General features: G+C 44.4%; 1 protein-coding gene across 7 annotated transcripts in view; it reads left to right on the plus strand.

Moving 5' to 3' along the window:
- SUSD4 (sushi domain containing 4) overlaps positions 1-23,839 on the plus strand; it is a 124,133-nt gene that overhangs the window by 63,149 nt on the left and 37,145 nt on the right. For 4 of the 7 annotated variants that reach the window (XM_070602064.1, XM_070602062.1, XM_070602061.1 and 1 more), the window contains exons 3-4: positions 1,348-1,560; positions 19,802-19,975. In XM_070602064.1, coding sequence (XP_070458165.1) covers positions 1,348-1,560; positions 19,802-19,975 — 387 coding nt within the window. The remainder of the gene's footprint in view (positions 1-1,347; positions 1,561-19,801; positions 19,976-23,839) is intronic. The other 3 variants (XM_070602067.1, XM_070602068.1, XM_070602066.1) reach the window with 1 other exon arrangement.

Below are 23,839 nucleotides of genomic sequence, written 5' to 3' on the forward strand. Positions count from 1 at the left end.
TTGATTTTGTAAGAAAACGGTGTAGAATGCCTTCATAGCGCTCAGGAGATTATGGTCCTCTGTGATGCTTATGTTCCTTCCCTTTGATGGTATGTTTGGAGCGTTATGCACATGGAGGACCCCTTCTTATCCTTGGCCTTCCCCAACCAGCTCGTGACATCCCTGTTTGTTTCAAGGATCTGCCTTCATCCCAGCCGTCTGGGCATCTCCCTCACCTGCATCCAGCCTGTTGACGAGGGGACCTGGAGCCGAGCTGCCTCACATGCGTGCGCCCTCCTCTCCGCCTCCAGCCCTGGCAGGCCCATCACCTCTCCCCCGCACCATTGCCTCAGTCTCCTGGCCGAGCTTCTGGGCTCTTCTTCCTTCAGTTAATCCCTCAAGCTGCCGTCCTGTCGAGCTCCCGGTGCCCTCTGCCCTGCTCCATGGCCCCACACTGGCCGCCTCGCTTAGCCTGGCTTTCTAGGGTCATCCCAATATGTCTCCAACTCCGTTTTCAGCTCTGTTTATTCAGTCAGCAAACATTTGTGGAGCACTTCCTACACAGAACTGGGATAGATTCTGCGGGATACCAAAGGGAAAAATGTCACAGGACCTGTCCTTGGAAGGGCTCATGGCCCTGGATGAGAGGTGGCCATTCTCCAAATAATTCAGTGTGGAGCTGTGTTCACGTTACATTGGTGGAACAAAGAGGGGATGGGTTGGGGAGAATAGGGTTAAGGAAGGCATCCCAGAGGAGGAGAAACTTGAAGTAGGCCTGGCAGACGGAGTGAGGGCAAGGGGAAGAGGAGATGTGGGTGTCCCACAGCCTCTCCTGCACACACCGTAGAAGTCTCATATCCACTTACTTGCTCCCCACACACGGCCCGCTCTCCTCCCCTCCCCGGCCATTGCTCATGCTATTCCCGTGTTAGAACACCATCCACACCTCCCTCCACAGAGTCAGTTCCGTCTGGTGAAATCTTACCCATCCTTCAAGGCCTGACTCAGATTCCATCTCCTCCTTCCCTGCCGACTCCTCCCCGCTCGGCTCCCTTCAACATTTTGTATTTCTGTTGCAGCATTTACTACTTTGTATAGAGTTGTTTACTTTTCCTCATCTCCCTACTCCTGGAACCTCCTTGAAGGGCTACATTAGCCATGGAATTGAAAACTCTAATAAGTCGTGTTCTAAGCAAAGAGCAAACCACAGAGGGAAATGTGCACTAGAATGTCTCTATTCTTGGCTTTCTGTAGGTGCCATTGGGTGGTCCCTGGCGAATGAAATAATACAGCATCTGCCATTATCTAGGAAGACCCTCGGCATTAGAATACATTCAGAGGCACCTTTTCTTCTCTCTGTCGATGTAGGGTTCGATGACCTTCAGGTGTGTGCTGATCCAGGCGTCCCCGAGAATGGCTTCCGGACACCCAGCGGAGGGGTTTTCTTTGAAAGCTCTGTCACCCGATTTCACTGCCAAGACGGATTCAAGCTGAAGGGCTCTACAAAGAGACTGTGTATGAAACATCTTAATGGAACCCTAGGCTGGATCCCGAGTGATAGACCCGTCTGTGTGCAAGAAGGTAAAGTGCTCACCACCCCCCACCGTCCTCCCAGGAAGCCACTCATGTGGTCAGCTTGCATGGCCATGACCACAAGAATGGGAGACTATGTGCTGGAGGGGGCAGTACCCGGGGCTGCTCGCTCTGCTTCAGGGCTCACCCTGCATCCTGACAGAAGAGCATGAGTGTGTCATGAGGGCTGGAGGAGGGGAGAGATTCATCTCAGCATTGGAAGTAATTGTCTTCCTTCTCCATCTCAATTACAGTCCAATTCATCACCATTTCTGTCAATGCAAGAGAGCAACTCAGATAACATTAAAGACTATTTGTTATTGGGTTGTCAAATCAGCCCTCGTTTCCATGTTACTCAATAAAAGGCGCAGTAAATATATTGAGTAAAAACTGCATATAATGATACAGAAGATGCATGTGCTACTGAGGATTAAATCAATTGCTACTTATCAGGTCTGTGTTAGACATGATTCATTTAAAGAAAGAAAGAACTGTGGCAAGCAATGACAGATTGACAAGGTAGACATTTATTTCTAGTAATTAGCCCTAAATCTGTTGGTTGAAACAACTTTATGTATTTTTTTGTTTTTACTCTATGGAGACACTTTTGGAGTTTCAAAGAATGCATTGAATTTAACTAATTGGAATGCCAAATTGTTATGTATGTTAGGTATCTCCAAGGATCAGCAAGGCTGATGTAGGAATAGGCATGAATCGAGAACTGATTCTAGCCCCAAATTTCCATGAGGCATGGAACTTACATTTCATTGCGTTCATTAGAAATGAATTTCAGTTTCTCTTAACATCATTATTGATTTTATTTTGGGATGGAGCTTTTCTAATAACGATATGTACACTAATATTCTGATTTAGTGTGTATCATCTTTATGCAACTTTTTAAATAATTTAATTCAGCAAGCTTTTATCAGGCATCTATTATGCTCCTCATCGGAATTATCAAGGATGAGTAAGATGATGTGTTACCTTTAAGATACTTGTTATCTTTGCTTTTATTTTCAAGGTATTTTTTTAAAAAGCCAAAATTAATATAAAGAATTAAGGTTTTTAAGAATAAATTCATTTTTTTCCTTTTACATGCAGCCATGCAAGCTGTGATTTCCGTAAGAGTCTATTACTTAAAAGATTATCTGGTTTGTCTATATAGACTTCGCTGCTAAAAACTATGGCCTAAGATACCCAGTGCTTGAAACCCAGACAAACTCAAAAACATCAGAGAACAAAGAAAACCAATAGACTTCCTGAATATTGCCCAGAGATGAAGGCCCTCCATTGTTTGAACATCCTAGGGAAAAAAAAAAAGGTTTATCCCTTTTAGATGAGCTGTTTTCCAACCCTGTACGTAATTACAAAATACATAGTAATTCCAGGAAAGGGAGGGAGAAATCACGTTGGAGTAGAAGATTCTGTTGTGCGGGTCTGTGTGCATAATTCTGGACACTCAGCCGCAAATTTGCGGGAGGGGCTGTGCACATGGGGACGGCATTGGAGATTCAGCTTTCACTGTGCAACCATAAAATAAGACCAGGTGTTTGCAAAGGAGGGTCCAGGACTCTGTAATCCAGTTAAGATGTTGTGTTCTAGTCGTCATTTTAGAAAGTCTGGAAGAACAGTATTGCCTTTCTAAGTACAATAGTGTCATTATTTTTAACGTTAATGGTAATTTTGTCGGTCTTTGAAAGATCTGTATAAAGAGACTGCTTTTGTTGCCCTGACGGTGGAGAAAATCATAGTTGTTAATGTCCTGGTAAGTCTTCTTTATTCTACGTGGTTTACAGGGGGCGAGGGGCACAGAGAAGTCTGTACCCTGGATGTCACAGAACAGTGAAGAAGCTAAACTTTTTTTCCCTCGATTTGTAAATGGCTTTACTCCCTGATCAGGATTTATGCTGGGCAAATAGTAAGGGCCGCTGAATTCATTTGTTTCCCTTGTCAGGTAATTCTTAGAGAGCTAATGGATTTTCGGGTGGTGGTAATAGTAATAACAGTAATAAATTATCACAGCTTTTATAGGTCATTAAAGTTGAAAAGTGCTTTCGGATTCACTGTCTCATTTCACATGGCAACCACCCTAAAAGATGAGTCTTATTGTCCTCGTTTCCTGATTGGGAAACTGAGGCTCAGAGAAGTTCACTCACTTTGCCAAAGTCACACAGCTGAGGGGTAAGCAGCAGATCTGTAACTAGTTCTAAGCGAGTCTTTTTTCCTTTACAAGGCTATGTCTAGCTTTCTTCTTTGTGCCGCAAAAGCCCCCCCCTCTGATCAGTTACTCAACGGCACATTGTTACAGCAAATGGAGTTGTCGACGTTCAGGGTTGAAGGGACTCATAGAAATCATATAATCCAAGCTCTCATTCTAATTTAGGGTTTTTTTGATCAATAGAGAAACTGAGTCTCAGAGAAGTTAAGAGCCTTCCCAGAGTTAAATGGTGATTTAGGGACAGATCTGTTTTAGCCCCATCTTGTCACTGTGACCTGGACTCCCTCCAGTCTTTTACGCTGTCAGCCAGTTCTGCCTGAGACGCAGATTTTTAAAAAATAGGTTCATATGCGTTAAAATGCTCTATAACAGTAATGTGCTCTACAGAAGCAAGGTGGTATTAGGCAGGTATTTCCTCAAGCATTCGCCCAGATTGCCTTTTATTCTCCACTTCACTCTGCCACATGCACCAGCTGTCTCCCTTCTCCCACGACCACTTTCTTCCAGTCTAAATTGCTTATTCCAAGTAAACTCAACACAGAAAAGTTTGGACTTATAGAATTGCTAATACAGGCGATGAGTGAATTTCATGGCATCTAAAGCCTTCAGCCTAAGAGATGTCCCTGCTTCTCTGAGCGGCTTCTGCAAGCCTGGAGCCTGCACGTCCCTAAGCAGGGGTGAGAGTGATTATGGTCTAGGGAGCAGGGGAGGTGACCGGTAGGGAGGAGAGGAGACCCTGGAATTGGCACAGGACTGCTGACATAGTAAGTACAGTGACCAAAGGCCAGGTGATAGCCACCATCTGGGCCTCTTCCTTTCCAATACCACTCCACTAGTCTAGTGGGGGACATTTTCCCTGGGTGAATAGGTCCCTTCCCCACATTTCCTAAGGAAAGCTAGAGGTAAATAAGATTGACTTTACCTACATCCACTTGACAAACTCTTGTTCAACACATGTCAACTCAGGGCACGGAAGGATGCTCTCCGGGCCCTGCAAGTCTTTGAAGGGGCTGAGTCACTGTCGTGGTGACTCAGGCTACGGTTTGGGTTTGCACGCCATCAAGAAGTAGTATATTTTAAAAATAAATGTCCTAAAGAGACGAAAATAAAATTAATTCCAATCTATTTATATTATGAACAAATATCATAGGGGAGGGGCAGAAAAGAATCAGTCTATACCTTGCCAAAACCTATTTGTTATCAATGTTAATGGAAATATTTCGTGACTTAACCATCCCTTGGTACAGCTGGGATACAGAAGCCATCTGAGCTCTTATGGCGTTGGTTATACTAGCTGGATACAAGGTTTCGTTTTTGTTTTTTACAAAGAGAGCTCAATAAATGATGGTGCATAGTTCCTGGGTAGGGTGAGAGCCTTACTTAGATTATGAGTCAACGTTCCACGGCACCGAAACCCCTCCTTACTTAGTAGTCTCATTCCTGGGGGGGATGTTTGGGACATTTCTTAAGGACAGACCCCTCTGGCAGGAGCTTAAGCTTCTGGGTGGATTCAGGGTGTCCCTTGAGAACCTCTGGGTGAGGATGACATGCTCCTGGGACAGAAACACTTCTTCCTTTCTTTGAGTTTCTTCTTCTGGAGTGTTCACTTGCGGAGGTAGGAGGAGACTAAATGAGAGCTGCTGTGGGCGTGCCTTTTTATGAAATGGGGTTTTAGCATTTGAAGACTTCTTCACAGAGCTCTGCTTTACTCCCCTTCTCCTTGAGCAGCTCCACGCATAGGGGTCTCCCTGGTCATTTGGTTGCAAGTAAATTTCCAATAAATCCATGTAAAGCAAATAAAAAAGAATTTCGGGGAAGCTGGAGTCCGGCAGGTCTTGCAGACGGCTCGTTTCAACGTGAGTCTTCCGCAGCAGCTTCAGTCCCAGCTTAAAGGCACGGTGGAGCTCTTCCGGACAAGCCAGGCATAACGCTACTGACGGCTTCCGCGTCTGCAGAGTGCCGCTCATTGGGAATGAACTGGCTGAGCAGAGGCTTGCTCAGGAAACCCTGCCGCTGTGATTGGCTAGTCAATTCCTTGTGAGCTGGAGAGGAGCAGAAGGACTGACTAGGAGATAAAAGGGTTGTTTCATGTAACCCCTGTAAGGAGAGCCCCCCCACCCCTTGGGATGGTTTTCCTCGCTGTGAGAATGTCACCCACCATCATGGCCCCTTGCTGACACCTGGTACCTAGGTCCTGCAGCGCCATGTGGATAGCGGGGGTCTTGCAAGGTGGAGCCTGTGAGCATGGGCTGAAGCAGACAGGGCCAGAACTGGTGACAATCCAAAGAACAACCTCATGCGACCCTTCAGTGCTTCTGTGGGAAAGGTGCCTCCCTCTGGGAGGATGTGGGTACAGGTGACGCGCTGTAGCCACGGTGCCTGTGACGACCAGCTCCACACTGGATGTCACCGTTTATACCCTGCGTGTCTGAGCAGGCAGCTCTCATCCATGAGTGGGAGCGAGGCCCAGTGCGCTGGCGGCTGTTTCCTGTGGCTGCTTCCTGCCCTGTCTTCTTTCACCACTTGGCCATTGGTCTGGTGGAGCCCATCTACCTCTGTCTTCATGTCATACCCCTCAGCCTTTAGACGGGTGCTCTGGTTGAGACTTGCATCCCTCAGGTGGGCCTTTGACTGTGAATACTCACACTCAGCTCCTTCAGAAGTTGCTGATTTTTTTTCTAGTCTTTTCTTTTACTGATTTTCCTGACTTTGGGGCTGCAAGCGCAGTTGGCTTCAGCCATTTATAGTCACTCACACGCAAGGAAAGCACATGAGCATTCTTTCCTTCCATACTTCTGATTGGCTTAGTATATATTTTATCATTGCTTTCCCCACAATTAACAGTATTGTCATGAGTGGGGAATGAGTTTTCTGTAGGGCATTGTGACTTGAGTTGGCTGTCCCAGGTCCTGCACTTTGGGGATGCTGACAAAGACAGGCAGGGGTTCAGAGAGGCAGCAGTTGACGGAGAAGGAGGAAGATTCCTAGAAAACCATCCAGAACCTGCCCCACCCCCATCACTAAAGGCACAGGCTCCCTTGGTGATGGCACTCTGCTCATCAGCGGCATGCAGACCTGTCCCCGGCCTCCACATTGCCTTTGTGTCCTCCTCTCAACAAGACTGCATTGTTTTAAGGAGGTGTCTATCCTATGCGTCAGGTACCATTGCTTTATCTTTTTTAATTACTACAGCAACCATATCCAGAAAGTTCTGTTACCTTCTCTGCAAATGAGAAAGTGGAGGGTCAAAGGGGCTCAATTTCCCCCGGTCTCATAGGTAGCCAGTGGCAGCACTAGGATTCGCATCCAGATCTGTGCTTTCCAGCGCATTCATCTCACCTGACCAAAGATGATTTTTCCCGGAGAAAGGGAGATGGAGCAGGTGACACAAATCATAATGGCCCCAGATCCGTGCCCCATGGGGGAGGCATCTTTCTTAAAGAGGTAGAAAGCTGTCCATGCAGGCTCGGGTTCCCACAGTGTGCCAAGGACAACTTGCATTAAGAACTTGTGAAATATACATCTTCAGACCTCCTGCATCAGTATGTTAGGAGTGAGGCCAAGGACTGTGTGTATTTTTTAAAACTCCCAGCTGATTCTTACACACAAAAAGATTTTAAGACTCGCTCATGCAACGATATGATGATAGTATTTTACAAGGGGGACGAGAACGTGATTTTCTCTAGTGTCAAACGGAGCTCCCGGGAGATCATTAATTTTTAGACTCAGAGAATGTCAGTGTTGTCATTTTACGAAAGAAGAAACTAAAGCCTATAGAATTGAAGTGACTTATACAGTCACATGACAAATACCCTGGGATTGCCACCAGCATCCTGACTCCTAGTTCAGTGCTCTTTCTACTGTACTGGTGGTATGCAACCCAGGCTGTGTGTCAGACTCACCTGGGGGACTTCTAGAAATATTAGTGCTCAGAACTTTCTCCAAGAGGATCTATTTTCATTGTTTTGGGCAGTGGGAGCTCAAGCATAGGTACTTCTGAAAGCTCCCAAGGTCGTTTCAATTACCTCTGCCACCTGCTCTTTTTGGCGCCATCTCCCTCATTGTCTGGTTGTGGCTGCAGGTTGCACAGAGCACAGGAGAGCTGCCCCTGTCACTGCCCCAACTTTCTATGTCTCCACGCTCAGCCCCTCTTTGCCCCAGTTCCTTGCAGGGTGCAAGAGGGAAAATATTAATTCAGGCAGCAAGCATTATTTTTAAATACTTACTAAAATATTTTGACTCCCATAGACCTGACCAGGATTGCTATAAAAGATGAATAATTTGATGTTAAGAAGGTTCTTTGAGCTTCCTGAGGAAAAGGTGCAATGTGAGCTTAAGTAGTATTATTATATTATAAATTTTTAATTTCAGATTCAACTTGACTCATGAGCTAAAGCTGGCAGTAAAGATGGCAGATCACTCCTTTCTTCTTCTTCTTCTTTTTTCTTTTTGGTGAGGAAGATTGGCCATGAGCTAGCATCCATTGCCAATCTTCCTCTTATTGCTTGAGGAAGATTGTCACTGAGCTAACATCTGTGGCAATCTTCCTCTGTTTTTGTATGTGGGACACCACAGCGTGGCTTGACGTGTGGTGTATATGTCCGCACCTGGGATCTGAACCTCCGAACCCTGGGCCGCCAAAGTGCAGCACGTGAACTTAACCATCTGCCACCAGGCTGGCCCCAGATAACTCCTTTGTTCATTGAAACTGGCGGGTGCAGGCATTTTTCAAAAGCAGGGTATTCATCATATTCCTTTTTTATAGTTACTCCTATATTAAGGTGAGTTGTCTCCTGGCTCCAGAGACTTCACGAAAACAGATGGATGCTTTAAAAAGGTTTTATTTAGAATCCTTTTCTTCTGATGTACATTTTCTATCATCTAAAGTTTCTTTCTTGTTGCCTTAGACATGGGTTATCAGAAACAGCAGCCTGTGCCCACAAGGGCAAATATTTGCGTGTCTTCCCCTAAGGTACTCTGTTCTCATTTTCCATCTTCTAAGATGGGCAGCAGCAGAGAGCTGCCTCTCCCTGTCTCCAGGACCACTGTCATGTCTTATTTATGCTGCTTATAACAGAAGTCAGGGCTTCCCTGCACTCCCTCCCTTGTGGCTTCAGTGTGAGTTTGGTTTTTGTTCCTAAAAAGATTTCTTTGACTTAAATGTGGTCATGACTTGAGCGGAAAAAAAAAAAAAATCCGGGGGAAATAAGGTCAGGTCCGACGGGGGCCGATGCAGCAAAGATAAGTGGCAGAAATGATCAGTTATCATCGTTGCAAGATGACAGCTGGACTGCTGCGGCCGAGGGTTCACAAGCCTGTGCCGCCGAGCCCCTGTACGTGCGGAGGGAAAACCCAGATCACAGAGCCTTTACCAGCCACCTCACGTCGTCTCCCATGTCACGTGAGCGCTGGGATTTCGCCCTTTCTGTACAGGGGCCGTGGAGGTAGTGAGTTGCTTTAACTCACAGGATTATTAGGCAGATGCAGAACGACGGCCTGAGCACGTGCACAGATCCTTGTCAGATCATGTATAAAGGTCACAAGATGATTTTTAGCAACCTTGAACACCAAGCTGATCATGGAGAGTCCCCAGAAAGCAGTTTTTCACAAGCTCGCAACTGAAACTACCCAGAATTAGGTTGGCTCCTTATGAAAAATGCAGGGCTGCCCCCACGGGTGTCCTTCCAAACCCATCGCAGCTGAAATTCATCTTCCCTCACGCCAGCCTTGAGCAGTTCGGGACTGACCGTGGCTCTCAGTCAGCATCTCGAGAGTCCTGTTACTAATGTATTCTCCTCGGAACCGCACGCTGGGCCTGCAGGAGCCAGAGGCCTCGGGTGCAGGGCTGCTGCCCAGCCGGCTCAGATTAGATTCTGTCCTTTATTACATTTGTCTGACACAGCTGCTAAGGGATGGGCCGGGGCTTGTTAAATCTGAGCCAGCCTCTGCTTTTGGACTGCTGTCTTCTGTCTATTCAGTCACCTTACGTATTCATCAAGCCGTCTTCTCAACAGTTTGACTTCATGCGAATTGCCCAAGGGGCATGTTAAAATGCACATTCCCAGGCCCACTCTTTGCGGTTATTATGCACGAGGAATGTGAAGTTAGCAGGCACCTTCAGGAGATGCTCATGCTGGTGGGCTGCCGAGGCCACCTTGACATACTTGCCATAGGCATTTCACCAGTAGAACATCAAGATGCAGGCTGGAACCTTTGTAAGTCATCAGCCCACGAGAATAGCATTTGAACTGCTTCCTTTTATTTTTCTTGTGAGCTCGGCTCTAGCAACCAAGTGCCTTCTATCACCTCCTTGTGAAAGTGAAGGCGACTTTTCAGAAGCTGGAAAGAGACCTCAAGGTTTCTTTAAAGATAGAATAGTTAAAACTCTGCATATCAAGAGAAAAGCAAGAAATCAGATAGGTTTATGTTCTGGGGCAAATCTCTCTGAACCAAACCCAGTTTTTTCTCCAACAACCTCTGTGTCAAGTTGCCTTCGGAAAATTGTTCAGGTTTTATGCTCAGAAATTTAAGTGCCTCCCCAATATCTTTAGTCATTCATGCCCCCAAATTCTGTTACACACTCTCTACTTGTCAGGCCCAGAAGCTCCCAGTTTAGTTGGGAGAGATCACTACATTTCTGGGGAATTTCCTTATTCTGCTTTCTGGATTAATTTTGTTGTTGTTGTTATTATTGTCTTAACGTTTTTAAAATTTGTAAAATATATACATAGAAAAGTACACAAAACCAAATGGTCCAATGAATTATCACAGAGCAAACACCCATGTCACCATGATCCAGATGAAGATAGAGAGCATCACTGGCACCCCAGAAGCCCCATCCCAGTCATAGCCTCCCCCTCACTCGCAGAGGTGACCTCTTTTCCAAGTCATGGTGAGCATTTCCCATGGTCATAATCACTTAGCCCAGCGCTATGCCTTCTTAAACGTGGTGCTATTTTAGCTTTAATTTACTTTTGCCTTTTTTTTTGTAGTTTATATACATGGAATTATAAAGTAAATATTATTTACATCGGACTTCTTTTACTTTATGTTTGCAAAATTCACGCATATTATTGCATGAGGCTGTAGATCACTCATTGGCATCTCTGCATAATGTGCTATTATATGAATAGACCATAATTTGAAGTCTGATGTTAATGGAAATTTAGATTTTTTCCAGTTGGGTCTGTTACAAATAGTGCTGCTCTGAACATTCTAGAACATACCTCTTGATGAATATATATATATGTTTTTTCATATATATATATATATTTTTCGTATATATATATTTTCATATATATATATATATACACACATTTCTGTTGGATATATACCTAAGAATAGCAGTCCTGGGTCATAGAATATTCCTGTGTCCGACATTAATAGGCACTGGCCAGTTTTTCAAAGTGATTGCACCAGTTTACACTCCAGCCAACAGAGTAACAGAGTCTCAGTTGCTCCTTGCCAACACTTGGTATTGTCAATATTTTAGCTATCTGGTGGGTGTGTAGTGGTAGCTTGTGGTTTTAATGTACGTTTCCCTGGTGAGTAATAAGGTTGCGTACCTTTTTGCGTGTGTATTGGCCACCTCGTTATTCTCTCTTATGAAGTGCCTGTTTCATTCACTTGCTGTTTATCTATTGAGTTGTCTGTTTCTTATTGATTCTTAGGAGTTCTTTATGGATACTGGATACAAGCCCTTTGTTGGCTATATGTGTGGCAAATGTCTTCTCACTTTCTGTGGCTTACATTTTTACTCTCTGATTAATGTCTTTTGATGAACAGAAGATCTTAATTTTAATGTAGTCAAATTTATCAATCTTTTTCTTTATGTTTGCTGCTGTTTTTGAGGTCTTATTTAAAAAATATTTCCCTACTCCTATTTCATGAAGACATTCCTTATATTGTCTTCTCAGAACTTCATTATTTTGACTTTCACATTTAGATCTTTAATTCATCTAGACTCGATTTGTGTATATGATATAATTCAGCACCATTTATTTGAGACACTGTTGTTTTCCACTGCTCTACAGTGCCACCTTTGTCATAAGACAGACGTCCTGTTTCAGGACTCTCTGGTCTGTTCCATCGGTCTGTTTGTCTATCTTTGCATCAATTCTGTACTGTTTTAATTCCTGTAGCTTTATAAGAAGTCTTGACTTCTGATAGAGCAAGTTTTCCTGCCTTGCCCTACTTGTTCAAGACTGTCTTGGCTCTTCTTAGCCTTTCCATGTAAAGGAAAGAATCAACCTATCAACTATCAAAACAAGTTTGAATTTTTTAATATGATTATTTTGAGTTTATAGATAAAGTTTGGGGAAAATAATGCCTTTATAATATCGAGTTTTCCAACCTACGAACATGGAATATTCCCCCATTTATTTAGGTCTTTTATAATTTTTCTCATTATTTTGTGATTTTCTGTGTAGAAGTCTTACATAACTTTTGTTAGATTTATGCTTAGGAATTCAAACTTCTTTGATGCTCTTGACGATAAATTTTTAAAATTTTGGTTTTATTTAATTGATGGTATGTAGAAGTTCATACATGCTAAACTCATTTATTAGTTTTACTATTTGTGTAAATTCTTTTGGGTTTTACCACATAAACAACCGTGTCATGTGTGACTAATGCAACTTTTATTTCTTTCTTTCTTATCTTAATATCTTGTTTCCTGCTTCTACATTCTTGCTTTGGTTAGGAACTCCAGAACAATGCTGAATACTAGTGGAAAGAGTAAGCATCTTTGTCTTGTTCTCAGTCTTGAATGGAATGCCTTCAATATTTTTGTATAGGTTTTTAAAAAATCTTTTTTATTATATTAAAGGTGTTTACTTCAATTCCCAGCTTAAAAGTTTTAAAAAATATCGTGAATGGATGTTGAATTTTATGAAACACTTTTTCCAAGCTATTGAGATAATAATACTTTTCTTTTTTATGTTAATGTGGTGAGTTACACTGCGTTATTGTCAAATGTTAAACCAACTTAGCATTCTCGAAATAAATCCAATTTACTTGTGACGTGTTTTCTTTTTAATTTATTGTTGGATTTTGTTTGTTAATATCTTATTTATAAATTTTGCATTTATGTTGATGAGATAGATTGGCCTAAATTTTTCTTTTTTTGTAAAATTCTCAATCAGGTTTTACAGTCAAGGTTGTGCTCTGCTCATAAAATGAGTGGTTGTAATCTTCCAGAATAGAACTCTGAAAGAGTTTGTCTAAGATTGATGTTATTTCTTCTTTAAATGTTTGGTAGACTTCCTGGGAAAGCCACCTAGACCTGGAGTTTTCTTTGTAGAATGGTTTTTAGTTTTGAATTCAATTTAATGTTTTGTAGGATTATAACCACTTTCTGTTTCTTCCTGTGTCCATTTTGGTAAATTGTACAGTTTTTGTTTGTTCTGGGAATTTGACTCCATCTAAAATTTCTAATTTCTTTGTATTAAGTTTTTTGTAACATCTTTTTTTTTTTAAATGTAGGATCTGTAACGGTGTCCCTTTTTTATTCTTACATGGTTATGTGTGTGGTCCCTCTTTGTTTCTTGATCAGTTTCACAAGTGATTTATCAATTTTGTTGATTTCAAAGAACCGACTTTTGGGTTTGTGGATTCTGTCTTGTCTGTGTTTCTTTTCTATTTCATTAATGTTTGTTCTTTTCTTTCTTATTTACTTCCTTGTACTTTCTTTGGGTTTAATTTACTGTGCCTTTTCTAACTTTCTAGAAGAATTCTTAATTTGGGTATAATAACTCTAAATTTATGTGTACCTGATAGTATACCTCAAAATATGTAAAGCAAAAATTAATAGAACTTTAAAGACAAATCCATAATCACAATAAGATGTTTAAACTCTCCTCTATTAGTAATTTGTAGAACAATCAGGAAAAAACAGTGAGGATGTAGAAAATTGAACGTTTGTTAGCAGACTTGACTTAACCAATTGCAAGGTATACATTCTTGATTTTCAGTTATTTCTCTTTTTATAATATGTGCATTTATGATTAGAGAGAAATTTAGAGCCATAGTTTTAGCTGTACAGCATTCATTTTAATACGTAGTATTTTTATTGTTATTTAGTTTAAAATCTTTTCTCTTTTTATTGTTATTTCTTTTTGGACCCATGGGTTATTCAGAAAGGTTTTACCAGTTTCCAAACATAAGAGAATTTTCTACTTACTTATTTCTATGTTAGTTTTATTGTGGCCAGAAAACAGGCTCTATAATTTCAGTCTTTTGAAATTTGTTGAGACTTTCTTTATGGCCCAAGTATGGTCAGTTTTTGTAAATGTTCTGTATGTGCCTAAAAGAAATGTGTAGCAGTCTTAGTCCTTCAGAGTGGATAGCTAAGAACCCACAAACAATTACTATCCAAGTGTTCAATATAAAAATAAATACTTGAAATAACAAAACACAAAGATATTAATTGCCTTTGCCACTGCAAATAAATGAAATACACCAATCCACGGGTCAAAGATAAACACTAACTATAGAAATCGTGCTTACTTATAATGACTTTAGTCTGTGCAACTGTCTTTTACGTGGCTTTTCTCAGTGGTTTTAAGCAGGGCAAAGTGATAATTCCACATTAACATTCAGCTGAGAGCCGCAAGGTCTTAAGTATCCTGTTCTGAGGCTTCTTCAGGTTTCGTAGGAGTCAGTGTCCTTTAGAGAAGAAAAACAGCCTGCACCAGCACTGCTCCCGAAGCAAAGCCAGCCCCCGTGGTGGTCCTTATTTTTCTGTGAAGCATCTGCTCTCTCCAGTTGTCTCCTTTCTGAACATCATCAACCCTTGCCTCCACTTTTCTCTGCCTTGTGTTGATTGTATCTGTCGACATCCTTTGCCTCCGTTGATTCCGTTCAGTGTCTTCAGCCTGACGCTGAGTAAACTGATGGCCAGGACGGTGTTCTCTGAGCATGTGGCACGAACGGTAGTTCTGCAGAACAGTAGAGGTGTGGAACACTGCCAATCTAGAATAGTAATTCTGAGGATTGTTAGTCTACGTTAAGTGAAAAAAGCATCCCATCGTGCAAAGTTCAGGGATACCCAAGACCACCCTCACCTCTGACACCAGCTGCAAGTTCAGAAGCCCCTAAAGCCAGGTTCAGTAATTCACTAAAAGAACACCCAGAACTCAGAAAAAACGTCATCCTCACGATTATGGTCTATTACAGTGAAAGGATAGAGCCACGGGAAGGGGCACGTGGGGTCCAGGAGTGACCAGGCGTGGGCTTTCAGCTGCCCTCTCCCAATGGAGCTGTACGGACAGCGCCTGCTCCTCCCGGCAACGATGCGTGACAATGCACATGGAGTATTGACAACCAGGGAACTAGGTTCAACTGGACAACTGGACAGCTAGACTGGGTGTCCGGAGTTTTTACTGGGGCTTGGTCACGTACAAATGGTTGACTACTTGTGTGGCCGACCTTAGTTTCCAGTCCTTCCGAAAGTGGAGCTGACACTGCATGGCCCAGGGCCCCCCAGCCTAAGTCACATGGTTGACATAGACTGTCTGGTGTGGCTCAAAGTCTCCAGATCAACAAAGATAAAAGTTCTTCTCAGGTCGGACATTTCAAGAGCATAGAGGTTACTGTCCAGGACCTGCGGGCAAAGGTCAAACCTCTCTTTGGGCGAGGTTAATCCTCTACTGCAACTAGGGCAAACCCTTTTGGATATAAATCAGATCGTGTCGTGGCCCATGCCTAAAAAGCTCCAGTAGCTAGCTCCCCATCACATTAAAGTAAACCCCAGATTCCCCACCCTAATCTACAAGGTCCTGCATGGTCTGGCCTTTCTATCTCCCTCTCGCTCACTGCATTCGAGACACATGGATCTTCTTTTGTGTTCTTAAGGACACTCAGCTCTTTCCTGGCTTTTGCACCAGTTGTTCCCTTTGCCTGAAATGCTCTTCTCCCAGACCCACACACAACTGAATTCTTCTTCTCATTAGGTCTCAGCTTAATAAATGTCATTTCCTCAGAGGCGCCTTCCTGTCTACCCAAATTAAGGGAGTGCCGGAGTCAGTCCCTATCATGTGACCTTGTTATGTGTTCATCAGAGCAGGGATCGTTGCCTGTTATTTTCTAGCTCATTTATCTGTTAATTTGTCTGTTAGCACAGTGTTCCTGCAAGTGCCGTAAGAGTAGGATTCTTGGCTTTTTCTCTACCCCCAGCTCTGGAACATATTGGACCTAGAGTAAGGGCTCAGTAATTCTCTGAATAAATGAATGAGTGAACAGACGGATGAATAAATAATAAGCTTTGTAAATGCTGGCCTCAACAAAATCCAGTAGAATTCTTCACAGCAAGACTGTCAAAGGCTTAATATGTAATATGAATTGTGAATCTCCAAGTGTGTATCTGGTATTCACGTTCCTGGGAACCTTTTTTGGGGAGCATTGATGTTGAAACCTGGCGTTTTTAAGGAATCAGATTCATTTTCACATGTAACTAACTGTTTACAGAAAAGCAAATCTGGGGCCAGCCCCACGGCTGAGTGGTTAAGTTCGTACTCTCTGCTTTCGCAGCCTGGACTTCACCAGTTCGGATCCTGGCGCTGACCTAGCACCGCTCATCAAGCCACGCTGAGGCGGCGTCCCACATGGCAGAACCAGAAGGACCTACAACTAGAATATACAATGATGTACTGTGGGTTTTGGGGAGAAGAAGAAGAGGAAAAAAAAGAATATTGGCAACAGGCGTTCGCTCAGGGCCAATCTGCTACAAAAAAAAAAGAAAAAAGAAAAACTAATCTGAGACACGGCACATATTTTTAAAAATTTCTTTAACTCTTCCTGCTCCATCTCCATCCTTTAGGAGTCTGCTCTCCGCTAACTGATCAATTAATTTGTAGTTAGGTATAAATGTGTAATACTGCCTTAGGGCCTTTTACTTCCCTTTTATTTATTTCTTATATTAAATCTCCATGATTATTAGAATGAGGATATAAAGATAATGACAGTGGTGGGCTGGTGAAAGATGATTTCTGGCATAAAAGCCAAAAGTGCCCATTTATGCCCTGTATACGTAGGTTTTGATTGTTGACGTCATTCCACGTGACAGAATCACATGTTCATAGACCTTTTTTCCTCATCTTTGGTAACAAGATTTTTTTTTTTTTAAAGATTTTATTTTTTTCCTTTTTCTCCCCAAAGTCCCCCAGTACATAGTTGTGTATTTCTCATTGTGGGTTCTTCTAGTTGTGGCATGTGGGACGCTGCCTCAGCGTGGTTTGATGAGCAGTGCCATGTCGGCGCCCAGGATTCGAACCAACGAAACACTGGGCCGCCTGCAGCGGAGCGCGTGAACTTAACCACTCGGCCTCGGGGCCAGACCCTTGGTAACAAGATTTTTAAGGTGGCTTTTAAAAATTCTTTCTGTCGACCAGATGCATTTGTGCTATGGAACATCGTGTGATTTCTGTTTGAAACCTTGGAATTGATGAAGATCACACAGTTTTTTCAGATCCTAATGATCCTGGTTTATTTCTTTGTATAGAAATAAGGTCTATAGTTATTTACTGCTTCAGACAGCTGCTTGGGGCACATGCTTATTCCAGACGCCCCTTTCTTCCTACTCGACCCTCCTTCAGTTGGGGGATGGGGTGCCAGACATGGCAGATAAAAAAACTGGAAAGGAGTTGGATGATTTTTGTCCTGTCATTTAGTTTTGCGTTTGTTAGAGCTGGTCTATTTCAGTTTGGTCCTTACGCCTAGGACACAGCCCCTCATGGCCTCTGTACCTTGATGCCGTTGAACTCCGACTTCTGACTCCCAGGTGACGTGTGACTCCTCTCACATAGTAAATTGGTCCTGTGTCACCCTATCGTGGCTCTTCTTTGAGCAGAGTACATAAATACTGGCATCTGGGAGGCTGTGAATTCCCTTTGAACCTTTTGTCATATGCTCCCCAGTAGTCCCCAACTCCTGCTTATGGAAACTTGGAGTTCTAATGAGAAGTTCCAAGCTTTCTGTATTATAGACCTCTATGTAGAGAAACCGCCTTCGGAAACAAGGCTTGGGTGCTTCTTCTCCTCGTCAGCCAGTGTCCACCTGCCCACAACGTCCAAATGGACATTTCTTTCCATTGACTTAACCCCCTGTAGCTGGCCACGTCCTGAGTGTACTGGTTAATTCTTGGACGGATTTTGAGTCAATCATGAAAACAGTTGTTTAGTCATATAAATTACTGCCACGGGATCCATTTATGGCCAAGATTTTACAGACGGATGCCTTGATAAATGTGCTTTTATTTGCTGTGAATAATTTCTGCATCGTGATATTGAAAAAAAATGTAATTCACCTTTTCCATTAAGAAGGCAGCAGTGGTGTGCAAAGAATTGTCAGTTATCTTGTGACTCCAGTCAGGATTGTTCTGGGATTGATTTGGGGGGAATTCAGCTATTCCAGTAGAAAAACTATGGGTTAAACATGAACAGTTAGGAACCCCCTTTCCACAGCCTGCGACGCAGAAACGAGAGGTAAAATTGAAACCAGAACACGGTTTTCCAGCCAAGGCGCTGTCTGTTGAAATCCACAGGCAAAGGGAAGGACTGGTGATGGGTTTCCTCAGGGGAAGACTTAGCGGCTGGAGCGGCCTCGGGGGCGGGGCGGGGCGCCGTGTGCTCACAGTGTTCTTGGGCAGGGGCCCACATGGCTCCCCTCAGCGTTTCTGCTTTGCCTGGTGTGTACCAAGGTCTGGGGCGCGGAGGGAATGTCAGAGGAAGTGGGAGACACAGTCCCTGCTCTCAAGCTAACGGTGGTAATGAGCAGACCTGAGCTTGCAAGCATTTGACTTTGGATGACCCGTAGGAGACAGTGAATGGCCACCACCCCTTTACTTCCAGCCACCAGAGCAGATCCCTTCTGCCCAAAGCTACCCCGTCACTGACATTCGGCCTGAGGTTTGCAGGTTCGGATCCCGGGTGTGGGCCTACACACCACTTGTGAAAGCCGTGCTGTAGCAGCATCCCACATAAAATAGAGGAAGATTGGCACAGATGTTAGCTCAGGGCCAATCTTCCTCACCAAAAAAAAAAATAATAACAATGAAAAAATAAAAGTGGAAATAAATAGTTCATGCTAGAAGCTTATATGCATGTAAAATCAGAGACATTAAACAGAGATGTGCCCATAAGAGATGGAGAGAGACACATGGTGACCGATGTGACTTAAACCAGATGGGATTAGCTGGATGGTGGGAGGGGGCTGAGGGAGCAGGACCCCAAGTTGGCAGCACAGAGTGGAGTGGCCTGGGGGGTAAACTGGAAGTAGTTGGGGTTAGAAGTGGACCCTTGTAATTGATTCTCTGTATCTTTTAATCATTTTGTTGGGTGGGCTCCTTGGCTCTCCCCTGCACTCTCCTGACTCCCAGCCTCACCTCTTGTCTTCCCGTCCACGCGCATTCTGCTCGTCCTCCATCTTAAGGAGCTGCTTGCTCTGAGCCTTTGCGACATTGGCCATAGGATGTGCTGCTCTCTTTATTATCTTTTTAAAAACAGATAAGGTGGATGGGAGATGCTAATAGCAAATGCAGCCACAGCTCAGCCCCTGCTGCTCTGCAAAGCAGAGTTTCTTATCAGGCCCAGGTCCTCGCCCCACAGGCAGAGGTGGCGTGACTGGGCGGGACCAGCCAGACAGGTGACATTGTGCCACGTGCCGTCCACAACCCAGCAAAGTGTGGAGCAGATCCGTAGTTCAGGTGAATCCCCAACTCTTGTCTTCACTTATTTTCACAGTCGTCCGTAAGCTCAGCTGTACGGTGTGAAGTGTCGCAGGCAGGAAACAAAGTTCCTCCCGTGGCGGGATCCCCACAGACTCAGTCCCTCTTCCTGAGCCACGTCTTCCTATTTCTCTGTGAAGCAGGTTCTGCTGTTTGTCCTTGGGACCCGAGCCTGGTGATAAATAAGGAGCCATTTATCAGATTGCTGTGGAGGTCGAGACAGGGTCTGAAAATAAGAGCTTGGTTGTGAAGCTGTGAACCACAACCGTTTGAAATTCCCAAAATAACATATCCTTTTTACACAATTGCAGACTGCCGTGTCCCTCAGATTGAAGACGCCGAGATCCATAACAAGACGTATAGACACGGAGATAAGTTAATCATCACTTGTCATGAAGGATTCAAGATCCGTTACCCCGACCTATACAACATGGTTTCCTCGTGTCGCGACGACGGAACGTGGGACAACCTGCCCATCTGTCAAGGTACGGGATAGGAACTTGGTTCCTGGCTGTTCTTCTCTCAGACTTTGTCATAGAGCCTGTGCGTGTTTCTCTCACAGAATGATGGCAAGAACGACGGAGCCGCCCTCCCCCACTTGGGTCAGCTGTGTCTTCACTGTGATCGCCAAAGCTTTGTAGTCTTCCCAGCTCCATACACCCAGTTTTGAGGTTTAGATGGGAGATACCTAATTCTTTAGAATGTCGGATATCTGCTTTACTCTGAGAAACTAAAAGTGGTTTAAGAATCAGGAGACTTGTAACCGGGCTGTGAACACAATGATGAGCTGTTGTATATTTAATGGAAATAACCGAGCATTTATACTTATTTCAGTAGTGGTGAGAATATATTTAAAGCCAATCTTACAGAGGCTATTTTCTCTTAATAATGTTATCCCTTTTTATAATGCATGAGGAGCAGAAAAATAATCAAATTCAGATTTCATCCAAACCACACGGTGAATATTTATCCTCGTGCAGTTTTTAAATTTGCCTGGGCCGACAGAGAGGGCCCTCTTTGTGAAAATAAGCCCTCGAGTTCACATTAATTCTGATTTTTATTTTTTGACATGTGACTTGGACCAAAGGACCAAGCAGCCGATGCATAATTCATAATTCAAGGGAGAGGGAGAGCAATCTTATTTGCACCAAAAGCACCGTCATGTTCAAGTTGAGGCGAATGTTAACTTTGTGCTGGGAAATCACAACTGGCAGACTCTGATATTGCTTTGCTTGCCCCATAGTTGGAAATAAATCATTTCCTTATGCGAGAGCTTCAGAGCCACAGCCCCTTGAAGAAACAAAGGCTTCAGGCTTAGGAGGACAGAGGCTGCCCAGACCCTCACACTGGGGCATTTCTCCCCAGAAACTTCCTGTGTAGTTTAGCATGTTATATATTACATTTTTAAAGGAGACACGTGATTTATTCATGCTTTCAGAGACTGTCCACAAAATCAGCAGCTGGCTCTTAGGTTGGGCTATTTATTCAAATGAACTTTATTAACCTTTGATTTGTTCCTGTCCTGTGGCACTATCAGAGTAATGGGGAAGAAAATTGCCTCAGACTCTGGCCACTTCTTGCTTTCATATTTTCCACTTATCTTTTTGTTTTCCTACCCTTTTTATTTCCTTTTATGTCATTTAAATACAGAAGTCTTCTTTAGGAGTTCTTTTTGCCCCAATGATTTTTTTTTTTTTGGTGAAGAAGATTGGCCCCCAGCTAACATCTGTGCCAGTCTTCCTCTATTTTGTATGTGGGATGCCTCCACGGCATGGCTTGATGAGTGGTGTGTTGGTGCATGCCTGGGACCCAAACCCGTGAACCCAGGCTGTTGAAGTAGAGCGCACTGAACTTAACCACTACACCACCAGACCGTCTGTCTCCAGTGACTTTTTTAAAAGTACCCTATGGTGGTATACATCTTGGGGTATCATTGCCGAGAGTTCAGATACAGGCTTCCCCTTCACTCTGTCTGGCCACACTTGCCCCTCCCCTCCATCATCCCTTAGTCAAATCTCAGTCAAAACGTAGCTTTTGTAGTTCGGCAACTGAAAAAAAGAGAGCTGGCCGGCCGCTCTCGAGAGGCATGTGTCTTCAAACAGCAATACAACCCACAGCCCACCTTCCATCCTCAGATCCCACTGTCCCCGCAGAGGAGGTGCCCCTAGGCTGTGCTCTGCTCTCCGCTCCATGCCCTGTCCCCACTGCAGAGGCAGGAGGGAGTCCTGGCTGCTCCAGCTTCCTCCGGGCACCGCTCAGGCATGAAGAATCGGTTGTCTTAGACAGCCTGACACCTCCTGAGCCCCCAGGGGGAATGTAATTGGCCCTTGGAATGACACTTCCTCCTGTGACTTTTATTTGCACTTATAGATCCAGGGGCTACAGCCTGAGGAGCTTCTCTCTATTATCTGGAAGTGCAAATAGAAATCGAGGTGAACACGGAGCTGAAGCCAATTTCTTACTGCTAGGCTCAGGGACAGGCTGTCTCCAGACAAGAGGAAACATGTCTTTCCTGCCCCGATTCGCTGCGAGTGTACCCACTGCTGTCTCCTTTGGGGTGGGATGGGCAGGCTGTTTCAAGGCCGTTTTTTTCCGTGGGAATTTTGTGTTTCGGCGAGCAGTGTCCTGATGCCTTCTGCTCGCTGTGGGTCAGAGTTCGTTTTTATTTGGGGAAGCCAGTTGATCCACGAGGATCGTTTCAAATGACACAGCTTCCTAGGAAGAGGAGTGGGCATGGTCACTTGTGCCAGTTCACATGAACTATGCTTACGGGTTCTAATACGCTCCCTTGTTCATATTAACTTGCTTATCTTCTTTTCTCAGTTAGCGATTCTGTTTATTCCCGATTCCCAACCTCTCCCCATACTTTTCACTTTTGCCGTGAACGTTGCCAGTTTTCAGCTCAGGAAAAAAATCATTAAGGGAGCCAGCCTGGTGGCATAGTGGTTAAGTTTGCACACTCTGCTTCGGTGGCCCAGGGTTCATGGGTTCGGATCCCAGGTGCAGACCTACATACCGCTCATCAAGCCATGCTGTACGGCACCCCACATACGAAGTAGAGGAAGACTGGCAGAGATGTTAGCTCAGGGCCAATCTTCCTCACCAAAAAAATAAAAATACATCATTAAAAAATGTCATTTGAGGCCATGGGGACTGCCTGAAAGGAAGGCTGAGTGCCATGCATTTTGGGTATGGTCCATCCTGAGTGTTGACCGATTCCAGGCAGTGATCTGCTGGGTCTGCAGAGCTCTGTGGCCTCAGGACACAGCTGTGCAGGGTCAGTGCTTGCATGACCCCAGAGTGAGCACCTCCCTAAATTCTGCATCCCAGGGGCCTCCCTCACCTCACCCTGGTCTCGCTCTGATACACAGACACCATATACCGGGGTGCTGACCAGAGCAATTTGCTGAACACAGAGCCCTTTGATACTTATAATATCTAACAGAGTCAGCTTGGGAGAGTTCAGTCCTCGGCTGCAGAGCATGTGACATAATTGGTACTTGGTGAGTGGAAGGGAAAGTAGGTATTTCTGTTCTCCTTTATTTACTTCACACGCAATTAGTCCTCCCCGGGAAAACGCAGCTCTGCAGGGCCGTTATTCCCTCCAGTGAAACTGCTGAAGCCAATAAGAAATTCCCCGATCACAGTGGATGCCACACAGAATGGGACTCTGTGCTGTTGGGAGTGTTCCACTGGGCTGCACAGGCTTCGCGACAAAAAGGCAGCCACTGTTTTACGGAAGTAGGTGCGTGGGATCCGGTTCCCGATTCCCCTCGGATGGCACGCAGGATTCTGTGCAGATTGCCCGGGCTCGCTGCAGCAGAGGTCCTCGAAGCTTGGTCCCCAGCCCTGCAGCAGCAGCTGCACCTGGAAACCTTAGTAAAGCAAATCCTTGGGCTCCTCGGACACTCTGGGGCGGGGCCCAGCAGTCTGTTCCAACAAGCCCTCTCTCTGAGTCCTTCTCAAGTTTGCAAACCACTGTGCTATGGGGTTCCTTACCTATTTCACATAAAACACAACGAGATTTGCAAAATTTTAGATGCACTGTATCAGGCAGACGTCTGTTCCATCTGCTACAGTGGGACCAGGTTTGCCTCATGACCGTCTCAGGCCACCCACCAGCCCCGTAGGAGGAGTTGGGCTGTCTCTTTCCTCTATGGCACCTCAGCGGTTCTCACTGACGGCACATTAGATGATTTGGGGAACTTTAAAAAAGATAAGGACGCCCAGGCTGTATGCCGGCCCTGGGCGTGGGGCCAGGCATTGGTGTTTGAAGTCCCTTAGGTGATTCTAACGTGCACTTGGGGCTGGAACCACCAGCAGTGACCCCTGCCCCAGCACTTCCCTAC

The sequence above is a fragment of the Equus przewalskii genome, chromosome 31 (genome assembly GCF_037783145.1).
Source record: "Equus przewalskii isolate Varuska chromosome 31, EquPr2, whole genome shotgun sequence".
Classification (NCBI taxonomy): Eukaryota; Metazoa; Chordata; class Mammalia; order Perissodactyla; family Equidae; genus Equus; species Equus przewalskii.